Source organism: Pyrus communis, chromosome 10 (assembly GCF_041283825.1).
Source record: "Pyrus communis isolate YQ-2024b chromosome 10, ASM4128382v1, whole genome shotgun sequence".
Lineage (NCBI taxonomy): Eukaryota > Viridiplantae > Streptophyta > Magnoliopsida > Rosales > Rosaceae > Pyrus > Pyrus communis.
The window spans coordinates 5491121-5506319 of record NC_142574.1 but is presented as its reverse complement, the minus strand read 5'-3'; the positions used below and the strand labels follow the sequence as shown (position 1 = coordinate 5506319).

Here is a 15199-nt window from a genome sequence, read left to right as displayed (position 1 = left end):
GGAGCATGTGAATTAACTAATGAAGGAAATGCATGTGCAATGACAATGTGTTAGAATGGATGTGTGTTATGCATGGCATGATTGGGATTAGGAAAGGTTTTAAATGTCCTAAAACTAAAGAGAACAAGGTTCCAACACTTTGGTCTTCAATTAGGTCTTCAATTTCCTCCAACACTTTGGCTCCAAGCATAAGCTATCCATCCTTAGCCCAAAAGTGCTCCAAAAGTATCGTTCTGGACCGGGGATTAGGAGGGATTGTTAATCACTTGGATTTGACTAAAAAACGTAAAATAAAGTTTAAAACACTATACTAGACTCAAAGAATGCAAAACTAAACTTTAAATCACTAAGACAAACCAAAGACTCAAAATGCTTTAAAACATAAACTAAATTGAACAATAAGGAAAAAGGGGGGAAAGAGTTTTGATTTGACGAAAATTGAAATAACAAAACAAGTTAATAAACTAAGCAGAATGTAAATGTGAATATGGATGATGGAATAAATGGAATGAAGGCTAGCTAAGGGGTTCTTCTCCACACATGTTATACTTGCATACAAGATTGATTCTCAGTTGGTCTTTCGATAAATTATGAAACTCAATGCTCCAAGTTAATTAGGTCCGCTTAAATTAACTTTCAGATTTCCCTAAATTCATTGGATTGAATGGAATACGCATTACAACCAAATTATTCTTAATCAAAGTCCCTAACTATGGAATACGCATGATAGAGACATTCAACAAAGATCATTAAGTTCAATGAAAATTAGAAGTGTTGACGAGGCATTCGTTACTATGGAATACGCATGAAACTTATGCCAAGAATTCGTTTAACGCGATTGTTTATAAGCAACCTCCACTACTTGTGAATATAAGTTCGTAACTATTAGGTGAAACTCACTTATATTCTAGCGTCATATTCATGCATGAAAATTAAGCGCGCATTCTCAATAAACATACATAAATAAGTTATCAATCAAACGGTTAAACAAATTGAATCCACAACTTATGAAACGCAATTAGAAGTAATCAAATCAAAATGCAAGCATAAACATATATTTCGAATCACCCCCTAGCTAAAGGGGGTTTAGTTTATTATAACTTTGAAATCAAAGAAACACCTAAACATTCCAACAACTCAAACTTGAATTGTATGAACGTTTAGGCACTCTTCTCTTCCATTCCTCACACGTACAAACAAAGAGAATTGAATTTAAACATTGAAATCAAAGAAACACCTAAACATTCCAACAACTCAAACTTGAATTGTATGAACGTTTAGGCCCTCTTCTCTTCCTCTTTATTGAAGCATAAGGTCTAGGGATAATTGGTTTGGGGGATGGAAGTGTGGAATGGAAAAGGAGTGGTGGAGAAGTGGAAGGGGAATGGAGAAATGGTTTTTGGATTACAAGGGAACTCACGGCAAAGAGAAGGAATGGAAGTGTTTGTGGTGTGTTGTGTATGAAATGAGATGTCCATGAATGAATGAATGCAAGGGTATTTATAGGAGTAGTGGAGGGAACATATGGCTATGTCATTTGTAGGTGAAGTAGGTGGATGTTGTAGGTGAAGTAGGTGGATGTTGTAGGTGAAGTAGGTGGATGTTGTAGGTGAATTAGGTGGATGTTGTAGGTGATTATGAGTGATAAGTGATAAGTGTATGATATGTTAAGTGGTGAATGATAAGTGATAAGTGGTGATGATAAGTATGGAGCATGTGAATTAACTAATGAAGGAAATGCATGTGCAATGACAATGTGTTAGAATGGATGTGTGTTATGCATGGCATGATTGGGATTAGGAAAGGTTTTAAATGTCCTAAAACTAAAGAGAACAAGGTTCCAACACTTTGGTCTTCAATTAGGTCTTCAATTTCCTCCAACACTTTGGCTCCAAGCATAAGCTATCCATCCTTAGCCCAAAAGTGCTCCAAAAGTCTCCAAAATGCATCTTTTTGCTCCTTTAGCCCTTTGGACCTATAAACACACGAAAATAGCTTAAAGTACTAAAATAACTAAAGAAACATAACGTAAATGCACGAGAACAAGCCATTTAAGTCGCATGAATATGCTCCTATCAAATAGTGTCTAGGGGATTCAAAATAAATAAAAATTCACAATAGTTAATGTACAAGTGTGAAAAATGTGGAAAAAAAATACAAACACTTGTGGTTGCATCCTTTACACTTGGAGGTTGTTACATCATCGTTTGGATTTTTAAAACCCTTTATAAACGATGATGTAACAACCTCCAAGTGTAAAGAATATACAAATGCTTGTAAGGACAAGGTGTGACAACCAGTCCCTAATTTTCCATGTAATTTCCTTCCCAATTGTGTAAAATGGTGTTTATGCCCTTGTCGGCAAAGTGAAACCTGACGTGAACATTGTTATTCATCTTTAAATTTATTCTTCCTATTATCCTAATTAAATAGTACTCGTTGTTACGAATGAGGAAGCGCGAGTTAGACCTAAATCAGATTTGTAACAAAGAAGTTACGCTTAGTTAAAGTACGCTAACAACAGGTAAAATTGTACACATGTGTGCTAATTATTTAGTGTTGGGAACATTGTTTTTGATAATGTGAGCCAGATTTTGTGTACTTTTAAATTGTACAAAATGAATTCTTCCCACTTTAAAGACCGGTCTTGTGACCTTATCTCACCACCAATCAGTTTTCTTCCCTTACTTTCTCACCCAATCAGAAACCTTATCTCTTTTGTCCAATCAGAAACTCTCCCCTTCTCTTTTTCTCTTCTTCTCATTCTCTCTCTTATGCTATGTCTCTCTTCTCTCTGCAACAACTAAGAACCATCATCAAACAACATAGATCGGACTTAACTCACCACCCTTGTACTCCTCTCATCCTCACGAGTCCATCCATACGAGCCGATTCTAAAATGACCTAGTTTTGAGCTTCCAACTTAGACCTCCGACTCGGGTGTAGATTCTTCAGCAACTTTCTGTTCGAGTTGCAAGGTTTTGGAAGGTTTAGAAGCAACTACACAACTCCCTAGAGTCCTTAGTCTAAGTTTGAAGTCAAGCCAACATGTAGACACGCGACTTTGGGACGTTAGAATTAGAGCCGAGATCTTCGAGGCGTTTTCATTCCATTTCCGTCCATTTTTTGGACTTTTAAAAGGTACAAACTTGCTCTTCTTTTCCCAAGCTTCATTTCCATATAAAGTAAGTCAAAAATGGTTGAGAAATGATGAAGATATGAAGTTTTAAAGTTTTTACAAAAATCAGGCCAACTTTTCCTGATTCCGACGAACCAGACGACAGCGGCGACGGTGACTGGAAAATTAGAGAAAAAGAAGAATATTCCATTAAAGTTGACAGAATATTCTCACGCCATTATTAACGCCATTAAGGTAACTCCTCTAGACTTAATGGAATATTTCGTATCCTTCAAATCTGTCGAAATATTCCATTGGGATCTACTAATGAGTGCAGGCGCGTGACCTGCGCATGTAGCCTCAAGATGTTAGCGCGTAGAGGTGCATGAGGGCGCATGCTGCTTCATGGCGATGCATGGTCAACGTGTACGGGTCCACGACGTCGTGTAGAATGTTTTCGTATGTTTAAACCCTCTGTTTGAGCAAACTATAGGGGATTTTCCTAGCCTTTTTCATGTATGTCCTAATTAATTAATTAATTAATATAGGTTTCACATTCCGTTGAGAAGTGCGAATTCAAGTAAGGCTAGGAGGCTACGATCCGACTACGTATCAATGAGTGGGCATTTGTTTTTGTATATATTATATATAAAGTTTTATAGTTTCCACAAATGCTTTAAATTAATATTATACTTATCAGGCAATGTTTTATTTCATGTTAAAAGTGATATTATATTATTGAGATTTATAAATTGTCAGGGCATGTTCATTTACATTTTATGTGCTCGTCATGCATGCTTGCATCAGTGTAGTACTCGTCCCGGGTCAGGGCTAGGCTTCACGTGTATGTTCACATCGCACTGCACGCTCACCTTGGATCCATTGTAGGTGCCAGTCCTGTCCTAGGCTCCAATAGGCAACTCGAACTCGTAAGTGATGCGCCTAGCGCTAGTCTTCACGTGATTATAGTACTAGAGCGTATATTATGATTACACCCAGTCCTTTTCATGTCAGATCTTCTCTGTGTGAACTCGTGTGTTAGCATAGATTGATGAGCACCTGATTTTCTTATGCCATGGTTGAGATATTATGATTTGTGTGTTTCTTGGATTATTGTTCAATTACCTTTGATTTCATACTTACATGTAGTATGATTTTCTGGAAACTATACATATTTTACACCAAGGGATTAGTATGTTCAGAAAATAAATGTGTTTAATAAACCTTTGTTTTTGCCCACTCACACCTTCTATTTTTCACCCCTCCAGGACTTAGTTAGTTGAATCCTCCGTGGTGTACTAGGGAACTTCGACGATTATGACATTCTCCCAAATAAATATAGGAGCTTATTTTTGGTTGTGTAATAAGTAACTTAACTAGATTCGATTGTTCTAATTATGTCGTCATGTGATCTATGCTCTGACTACTTATGTTTTATAGGTTCTTCCAACTACTGCGCACTCTTTTTATTAGCTTCAATAAATTCTAGCTTTGGTTTAAATTTATCCATATTTTTATATATCACTTTCCTTTAGGCTACGTCACCTTTGGGTGTCGACCAAAATGCCTCGACTTCGGTCGAGGTGTGTCATAAGCTCTACAACTTTCATGAAGGGGTCAACTTCAAAATTCGATACCATAATCCATAAACCCTAGATTAATATTTGACTATGATTGTCGTTCACATTTATGCTCCATTCTTCTCACCATATTTCGTTTTTTCAGATTTTCTTTTTTGAAAACATGATCTTTAGCAAATGCAGAAAAAAGAATGGTTCGGATTGTTGATATCATGTTCATATTTTTATGGTTAGTGAAAATATTGCTCGGAGTTTATAAAGTCTCTAGAAACTATATAACATATACTTATATTTCAATTAATTGTAAATGTCGAAACATGATATCAACAATCAAAATCGTTTATCTTTCTGTTTCAAAAAAGAAAATTTGAAAGAAAACAAAATACAGTGAGAAGAATGGAGCTTAAACGTAAACGACATCGACGTGAAATATAAATCTAGGTTTTATGATTTATGGTGTCGAATTTCGGTCCCTTCACAAAAGTTGTAGAGTTTGTCATTACGAGCGTATGTATATTCTACATTTTTGACACTTGTACATTAATTATTATGATTTATTTATTAATTTTTCACTCAAACAAAAAAAACTATTCATGAGGTTTTGGAGAGTTTTAAATATTCAAACGACGATTTAACTATTGTCAAAGTGTAGAGGATGCAACCATGAGCGTTTTTATATTATTATTTTTTTCACATTTTTCACACTTTTATATTAATTATTATGAATTTTTATTTATTTTGAACTCCCCAAAAAACAATGTTCATGAGGGTTTGGAGGGTTTCAAAAATCCAAACGAGGATGTCCATCGTCAAAGTATAGAAAATGTAATCATAAGTGTTTGCATATTTTTTTTTTCACATTTTCACACTTGTAAATTAATTTTATTTTTATTTTTAATGTACCTTGGTATTTTGACCACCATGAATGTTCACCGTTGGCCATTGTTGGTCTCATTGATCGTTGATCGCTGTTAACCAATCGTAAGGATTTAGTCTCACTTTTTAAGATTAAATACTATGATTATTATAGTAATTTTACTAGTAGTTTAAAATTGACAAACTAAACTTTTTCTTAACGAATTGAAATGAGTTATTCACGGATTAACGGATGACATGATAACAACCTAATTAGTTAAGTTGTTAATCCGAAATTTGTTATTTTCATGTCATTCGTATCAGATTAAAAAGTCGTGTAAAAAATTCTCAGATCAAATTGTGGTGTAAAATTTTGGTTCAGCATAAAAAAAATAAAAAAATAAAATTTTCTCTCTTTCCTATTTAATTTCCCAACCTCACCAAACGTGACAATGAAAAGATGCATTTTTCATACCCTAGAAAAAATCATAAAAAATTATCTTCCATGAATTCCTTTTCGCGTACGGCTACAAAATAAAATTTTCTCTCTTTCCTATTTAATTTCCCAACCTCACCAAACGTGACAATGAAAAGGTGCATTTTTCATACCCTAGAAAAAATCATAAAAAATTATCTTCCATGAATTCCTTTTCGCGTACGGCATACACTTCGTAGTAGCTATTCAGTAATTTTATCACTCGGGACCACACCCCTACAAAATTAAAAGGACTGCTTTCTCTCCAACAACCAAACCCACCATGCTATGTACAATCAACCTTAATTTTTCCAGCCTCCACCATGCCGTGTGCAAATTTCTTTCTTCCTTCCCTTTTGGATGGAAACCACGACCTAGATTTTTACAAGTTATTTGTTCTTGTAAGTCAGATTGGAAGTTTCACTTGCTACATTTTGTGCTTAAGGATTTTGCATGCGGTCATGACCTTTGAGTTTGAATTGCCTGATTATTTGCCATTGGTCACCAATATCACTGAGGATGCATCTCTTCTTGATTCAAATAGCACTAGCTTTTCAGTTGTTGATAGTGATTATGGTAGCTTCAAACATGACATGGCAATACTGGTGTAGAAAATATATACTTGGTATAACCTTCTTACTTAGTGTAGATTAGTCTAATATTGTTCGTAATAAAATATAAAATAAAAACCAACTACAAGCATAGGAGTTCATGTTGTTTAATGAGAAATTTTTTTATGTGTACTCAAAACATAAGGTGATACACCTCGTATTATTATATAAGTCGACGAAATAGTTGAATGTCACACTTTGGAATATATTTTTCAATGTTTATGCACATATATTATGACATGCAATGTATTATTTCGCATACTGAATAAACTAAATATCTCTCATTGTGCAACATGCTTTTCTAGCATGTAAGATGAGGTGGAGCACTTGGCTTTCATATCACCCTTCTAAATTAAAAGCAAAACTTGAGAAATTTTTCAGTGTGTCTAGAATACAAAGTGGTATACCATATATCATTATACAATTATAGAAACGTTATTTTTTTTAAGTGTCACTCCAATTATATGATAATATGTGGCGTACTACCCGTGTTTTAGACACACTGAAAAAGGAATATGTTTGCTCACCACTTTCAAGTGATGATGATGTTCACAACCTTATTTAACACCGTTGAATGAGTTTAAATTTTGAGACACAAATCTCAAAACATAAACTCACAGTAATAAGTAAGGCGGTGAGCGTCACCACCACTTGAGGGGGGTAAGAAAAATACACCCCACTAAAATCTCCCAAATCTAAAGAGCAACAAAAACGCAATGGAAAGGGATCCTCTCCAGATCCCTTCCACCTAATTCTCCTCATCAAATAATTAGGGCCCTTGAAATTTAATCTAACTGCTACAAATAAGAGCTTACTCTAAAAATTATAATAATTTTAACCGTTGGATCAAATTTTAAGGGCATGAATTGTTTGATGATGAGGATTAGGTGGAAGAAATATGGAGAGGATCTTTCCAAACGCAATGCCACTTTGCTTTTTAGGAAAGCGCGTGGGTGAATTAGTTATCAATCAATCCTATCATTAGCCTCAAAGTAGAATGTTTTAGCAGCAGGAAAGACGTCGCCAATTAACCAGGAAAAGAGGCGCGATTAACGCGGACAAGCAATAATTTTTCAATCTCGTAGATAACTCGAATTCCGGTGGCGAATGTCCATGACTAAAAGGCACACACACAAAAACGCCAAATGATAGCGGTTTCCTGGGCGGTTTCGTTTAGTTTTTGAATCATCCAAGCGCCAAAATCTCACTTTAACCCATTGTTAACCACCAATTATGGCAATATCCATCACTCAATTCAAACATTCTAATTTCTTCAATCTTGATAGGTATGGTATTCAAACGAATAATGTCACGTTCAAGTGGTCTTGAAAATGAGTTGAGTTCTTACATGACAGCATGAGTTTGAATCTCGTCAATGACTAATCTAATATCTAATCTAACAAACTTTATCGTTTGACCGAAAAAAATAATAATAATGTCACAGGACAATTTATTTATATATGTTAGAGAAATGCTAAGGAAACTCTCTCAAAGTGGGACTCTTCATAGACTCTTTACCACCTCCTTCTTTAACTTAATTTTCATGTTAACATTATAAAATATTGTACAAAAAACATGAAGTATCAGAGAGTCCACAATGAGAGAGAGTTTCCTTAACATTTTATCATATTTTTAATATTATACAAGTGATATGAAGAGATGAAGATTGAACATCCGGGATGAAATAAATGTGTTTTTAACCAATTGAATAGCAAACCCTATCATGATTAATCACTTTTAAGATTTGTATCCGATAACAAAATGACTTAATACTTTTAACGTGGATACTTTTGTGTGTTTATATTCTGGTAGTTTTGTAACAGGTAGTTTGATTGTCAACTTTTTGCCCTCTTTTCTTTCAATTTTGCCCTCACTTTTGAATACACAATGTTGACATGAGGAGGGCAAAATAGTAATTTTGTATCTTTTGAACTTTTTCCCCTTTTTTCCTACTTTGTATCTTTTGTATCTTTTGAACTTTTTCCCCTTTTTGAGGAGGGCAAAATAGTCATTTTATATCGAAATATTTACATAAGATAAAAAATATGCACTTATTAAGAGAATTTGTCTCACCATCATTTTTCATACATGTAAGTGAAATCATGATGTTTTTTCGATAGTTTGAATGAGCTGAAGCGGTTGCGCTTGAGGAGAACGTGATAGGAGGTAGGCAGTTGTTCACACACACGGAGTGTGTGCTCATCTGCTAGTAATATAATAAGTTAAAAACTCGTATGCATATCACCATTATCGATATTTAAATCAGCCTATTATTTCCAATGAGAAAGTGTATTGTGCAAGTCTCTCTTGTTGCTACAATTAACATTTTAAAAGACGCTAGGCGCTAGTCGGACGTCGTATTGGAGCCTAGCACTTAGGCGGCTAAGAGGGTTTAGACGGATTGAAGTGTTTCTTTTACTTAAAAAATACATAATTATATTGACTTACATAAATTACACAATAAAATGATATATAAATGATAAATTATTAAAACATATTGAAAATATGTGGAACTATTATATAATAAGCGTTTGTTCGAGTATTAAACTAGTCTCTTCCATTCTATCGGAAAAAAAAAATGCAAGATGAAAGTTATCTACTTTTGTATAAGTGAGTCGCGACCTAAGCGGGTCTAGGCGTGCTAAGCGGACGTCTAAACATCTTTAGGTGCTCTTTCTTGCTTTCAAACATGTAGAGATTAATCAGAGCGGTAGCCAGCTGCTTAGCGCCTAGGCAGATCCTAGACGACGCTAGGCTGGGATTTCTAGAACAATGCTAATAATCATAATACCGACGTTTGTGAGAATTTGTAAAAGCTCGAAAATCATTTGTTCATATTTTTTTTTTAATATGTACCACTTCTTCATATAATTAATCGTGTGATATCAGTAAGATGACGTAGTATAACCGTTTCATATTATAATTAAGATTTTTTCTATTTAGAGGGCTTGGAAAAGTTGGAACTGAAGGAACCAATGCCATGATGGTCGTTGGTGGTCATGGTCAAGCTCAGCTAGATTTGCTTTTATAGAGATAAGTGGATATGGACTTGGTCCGAATAGGCCAAGCATGCCAACCCTTTGAGACCTAGAATAGTCAGCCAGCCGGAGCCAGACAGCCATCCCCACCATCCTTTGTCACACGCATGCACCAAACACGCACCAAGTCACAACCCCTCCCCAATATTTAATTTAAAAGTTATTTCAGAATTGCCCCTTAAGCTTTTGATTTTATTTTCACTTTTGTCTGTCATCTCCCATTTTTGTTACAAATTAGTCTCAAAACTTTTAAATGTGTGAACTAGTCATAATAGCACGTGAACACTTTATGAAGGATATTTTCTGTAATTCATCAATTTGGAAAAAAGAAATGTCTTCCGCCCATTGGGACGTGACCACTTAAGTCCACATGTAAGCGTTGGGAATGAATTTGACATTGATAGAAATAAGGATCTTGCATGTGCTTATAAATAAATTGGGCTACTCTGCATATTGCCAATTGATTTTATGGTAGAACCTTAATTTCATGGTATTAGAATAGGTTGTCCCACGTGTGAAGCCAAACGGCCACATGCGTTCCACGTCATCCAATTTGTGTTGTCTACGTGTTAGTCTTGAAAATTCGCTTTTAAGTGAGAGACAAATTCGATACCAAATTAGGTTGTCCATTGGGTGACTTAAACGAACTCCTTCTCCCCTTAGTGTAAACTATACTAAAAAAAATAAAAGAAAATTACGTCGAAGGCCCCAAACACAAATCTTATTAATCTTTAAACTATTATCATTGTTCTCAATTTACACATTTCAGGTCTTATTAATTTTTAACGTAGCCTTTTCATTTAGAAAAGTGAGATCTTAAATTCAATTCCATGAACATCAAGTTTAATATCGAATTATAATGCTTCAAAAAAAAAAAAAAAACCGAATTATAATTGGTCATTGTGTAGTTCTATATACATAAAATTAAAAATTTGAGACCAACTTGGGATGAACCAAACTTTGAGGTGCGGAGTGGAAGCACAACTAAATTTCAGGACCAAATTTATAATATTCTCATTAATTTAAATTTACTCAAAAAATCAAAATAAAAAAAAAAAAAAAAATAGCGGACGGACACTGAAAGAGATGGATAAAAACACCAAACCAATAACTCGGGCACTTGCTTCGCCCACAAACCTGCCTTTATTTCAGTGCTTCTAACCCAACCAACTCTGACCCCATCAATCATCCACATCGCACCACCCCACAGTTTTCATCTTTCTCTCCTTCTTCTTCCTCCTCTCCCCTTCCCCAGTTCCAGGTACAATTATAATAATGGAAATTAACATAATTTAATATTTAGTTTATTTTAATTCCCATGCAAAACTAAAACCCAATTTTGTTCACTTCTTGTGCTTAAACTTGTGAATTTTTTACGACTGAAGTTTTGGGTGTCTAGAAATGGAGTACTGCATCGAAGCAAAGGCCTTGAAATCGAGTCTGCGCAGAGAACTGGCCGCGAAGTCGACCCAGCATGTTTTGTTGGAGGAGCTTTGGTGTGCTACTGGAATTTCCGGTGTGCCCTGTGAGGATTTTTCAGTGGACGACCTTCTTGACCTCTCCAATGGCGAATTCGAAGACGGGTCCGTTGAAGAAGAAGAAGAAGAAGAAAGAGAGTCAGTTTCTGTGGATGATGAAATTTCTAATTCAAGCAGTTTGGTCTTGCCCGACTCTGACTCTGGTCTGGCAACCCAACTCCTGGTTCCGGTAACAATCTTTGAGTTTACAATTTTTTGGGTTAATTCTCTGTTAAATTATGTAATTATTTGAAATTAAATTTTGGGTTTTGGGTTAATTTGACAGGACGACGATTTAGCAGAGCTTGAATGGGTTTCCCATTTTGTGGACGATTCTCTACCGGACCTCTCTCTGTTACACACAATTGGTACCCAAAAACCAGGTGCTCTTCTTATGAACCGGTTTGAACCGGAAACCAAACCGGTTCATTTAAGATCTCCGTTGTTTCCTTTTCAAGTTCCAGTCAAACCCAGAACCAAACGTTACAGACCGGCTAGCCGGGTTTGGTCCTCCTCCTCTTCATGTTCACCATCATCATCGCCTTGTTCTTCTGGGTTTTCATTTTCAACTCCTTGTCTTATCTTCAACCCCGTTCAAAGCATGGACGTGTTTGTTGGTGAACCGGCGGCTAAGAAACAAAAGAAAAAACCGGCGGTCCAAACAGGGGAGGGTTCAATTGGGGGACAGTTTCAGCGGAGGTGTAGTCATTGCCAAGTACAGAAGACTCCACAATGGAGAACCGGTCCGCTTGGTCCTAAAACATTGTGTAACGCATGCGGCGTCCGGTTCAAGTCTGGCCGGCTTTTTCCGGAATATAGGCCGGCTTGTAGTCCTACTTTCTCTGGTGCTGTCCACTCGAATAGTCACCGTAAAGTGTTGGAGATGAGGAAGAGGAAAGATGTTGGCGAGCCCGAACCGCGGTTGAACCGAATGATTCGGAGTTTTTGATGGGTGAAATTTAGAGAATAGTGCACTTGAACCGGCTTGAATGGAATGGACCCAATTGTGTCGTGCTTGGTTGTAATAGTAGTGGTAGTGGTACTAGTAGTAGTGAGAAATTTTCATTGTAATCGAACACGGGTGGTATACCATGTGTTTTTATATAAGTGGCGGGAAATTTTATTTTTTATGTTATTAAATTTTTAGCACACATATCACACCATTTGTATAGTGACACGTGGTATACCACTTGTGTTCCGGTCACACAAAAAAATCTCTCTAGTAGTAGTAGGATTTTAGGAAGGTTTTAGAATTTAGCAATAGTTTTAGACTTAAGCTTTTCATTCTTGTATTATCAATTTGTTATGTATTTAGAATGGTGCTATCCACACATTTATTTTTATTTCTCACATATCTTTTATTAATTTTTGTCCTTTGATTTATAATAATTTATTAGATTCAATGATCAAAAATTAAAAGATGTGTGAGAAGTAAAAAGATTCACACATCGTATTGATTGAGGGAGAGATATGGATATGAGGACCGACGAGCTTTTGTTTTGTGGGTCTCCCCCTCTAATTAGGGTTTAGTGGAGTTTTTGGATCTTTTGATTTGTTTTTATTAACTTCACTTTCACAAAGGCATTGAAATTTTCAAAACTCCAAAGTAGTTCAGCGGTTTTTTATGGATGTGCAATATATAAGTGAAACATTAGAAATTTTAGTTGACCTAACCAAAGAACAAAGGAAACTCGATTCTTGAAAGTTGAAAGGCCAATTTGAGAATTATCAATAAAAAAAAAGGCAAGTTTGAGAGAATGGTGAGCTGTAATTGAGGTTTAAAGAATGATTGTGTTGGTCAAATCGCATGGCATGACTAATCAATCACCACTAAAATACTTCCCCAAAAATTTATTATAGCACAAGTGCTCAAATTATCTCATATTAGATTTGATTCTTGTCAAAGACGAGTTTGAACAATATTATTACTAGCATATTGTAAAGCTAAGCCCACTCCTTCTCCTTAATGTAGATAATATTGTTTATTCAAAAAAAAAAAAAAACCAATTAAGGGGTGGATTTTTTTTAATTTGAAGGCTTTTATGCATGATTATTTCGATCTCTACACGAGGTGATGATTAATCTCTCACCTCTAGTGATGGGCACAAAACCAAAGATTGAAGCCAAAGCACAAATCAAATCAGACCGCACTGAACGGTTTAGTATTTTCAATTTTAAAACTGTAACCGAAACTGAATCGCGCCACCTTCTCAAACTCAAAGGCCTCATAAACCTTCGAAGAGTAAGTGTCCAAAAGAAATGGACAATGAAAAGGTTGAATGATTCAAAGTAGTGACTTGAAATACAAAAACTTTTTGTTTGATTGCATGAACAATTTATTTTTTGGGGTTGTACTAATGCTATAAGGCATTTTAACGTTGACCTTTGTTTGAACTTTAATTTTAGTTCAGTAAACTTAACTTTTACAATTGAGCTATACTAAAGTAATGTCATAAGCCATTTTGATGTTGAACTTTGTTTCAAGTTGAATTTTAGTATGTGATGATCATGAATTTTTTTTCAATTGAGTTGTATATCAATGATATAAAAATTTAGTTTGCAAATGACCTGTTTTGAACTTTTGAGTTTGTTTAAATGTTGAATAATTGTATTAATACCAATTGTTTAATAGGCCTACAAGTGACACACAAACTGAAACCAAACCCATTTGAAATTGAACCAAACCAAAGTTAAATGGTTTGGTTCCATCTCTGTCCTTACGCTAAAACCGCATCGAATTAAATTTCGATTTAATTTCAATGTTGTTGTAAAACAACATTGAACTAAATCGTGCCACCTATTCATGTCACATCCCTACCTGGGGCGGATCACTTCCCGGGCCCGCTCCACTATCGTGCTATTGTCACATCCCGACCCAGGCAAGACCACTTCCCGGGCTTGACTCTACCACCGTAGCACGATATTGTCCGTTTTGGGCTTACCATTCCCTCACGGTTTTGTTTTTGGGAACTCACGAACAACTTCCCAATGGGTCACCCATCATGGGATTGCTCTAACCCCCTTCTCGCTTAACTTCGGAGTTCCCATGGAACCCGAAGCCAGTGAGCTCCCAAAAGGCCTCGTGCTAGGTAGGGATGAGAATATACATATAAGGATCACTTCCCTAGGCGATGTGGGATCTCACAATCCACCTCCCTTAGGGGCCCGACGTCCTCGTCGGCACACCACGACCAGGGTTAGGCTCTAATACCAAATTATTACATCCTGGCCCGGGCGGGACCACTTTCCGGGCCCGCTCCACCATCGTAGCACGATATTGTCTGCTTTGGGCCCTGACCAAGCCCTCACGATTTTGTTTTTGGGAACTCACGAGCAACTTCCCAGTGGATCACCCATCATGGGATTTCTTTAGCCCCATTCTTGCTTAACTTCGGAGTTCCTATGGAACCCGAAGCCAGTGAGCTTGGTATCTGTAGACATCGAAATTTCAGTGAAATAAATGTTAACCAATGTATTAAAATTACAACATTTATTTATTTCACCTACATCACACAATCATTTCACCTACAACTTCCACTTACTTCACCAACCTCACACACTTATTTCACCTACATCACACACTTATTTCACCTACAACATCCACTCACTTCACCAAAAAAATGGATGGTAGTGATTCACTCTCAAAGCCTATAAATAGGCTTCTCCATCAAGAGAAAGGGATAACACACCAAAACCTTGAAGCCTTGAAGCTCTAAAGCTCTCAAGAAAATCCCGAAGGATCAAGAAAGCAATCTTCGTTCTTCGTCAAATCCTCCTTCAAGATCAAGCCCCAACGGTCCTTGAAGAACTCCCACCAACTCAAGATCAAGCCCCGACGGCCCCTTGAAGAAAGTATTCATCATTCACCATCCGTTCATCCTAAGATCAAGCCCCAACGGCCCTTTGGATCAACAACCTCAACAAACCCATACACCCATTCTTCAAGATCAAGCCCAACGCCCCTTGAAGATCCATTCATCAACTGTTCATCCCTAGACAAGCCTC

At 36.3% G+C, this 15199-nt stretch overlaps 1 protein-coding gene across 2 annotated transcripts; it reads left to right on the top strand.

The window, feature by feature from the left end:
- Nucleotides 1–10756: 10756 nt before the first annotated feature.
- Nucleotides 10757–12544, top strand: LOC137728112 (GATA transcription factor 5). Of its 2 annotated transcripts, none has more exons than XM_088677218.1 (3): nucleotides 10757–10938; nucleotides 11077–11384; nucleotides 11481–12544. In XM_088677218.1, exons 2-3 carry the CDS (start codon nucleotides 11079–11081, stop codon nucleotides 12141–12143), a joined length of 969 nt encoding a protein of 322 aa, XP_088533344.1. In that variant the 5' UTR covers nucleotides 10757–10938; nucleotides 11077–11078; the 3' UTR covers nucleotides 12144–12544. The 2 variants fall into 2 exon arrangements, with proteins under 2 accessions (XP_088533344.1, XP_088533345.1); XM_088677219.1 differs by having other exon boundaries at nucleotides 10786–10938; nucleotides 11063–11384.
- The last annotated feature ends 2655 nt before the right edge of the window (nucleotides 12545–15199 follow it).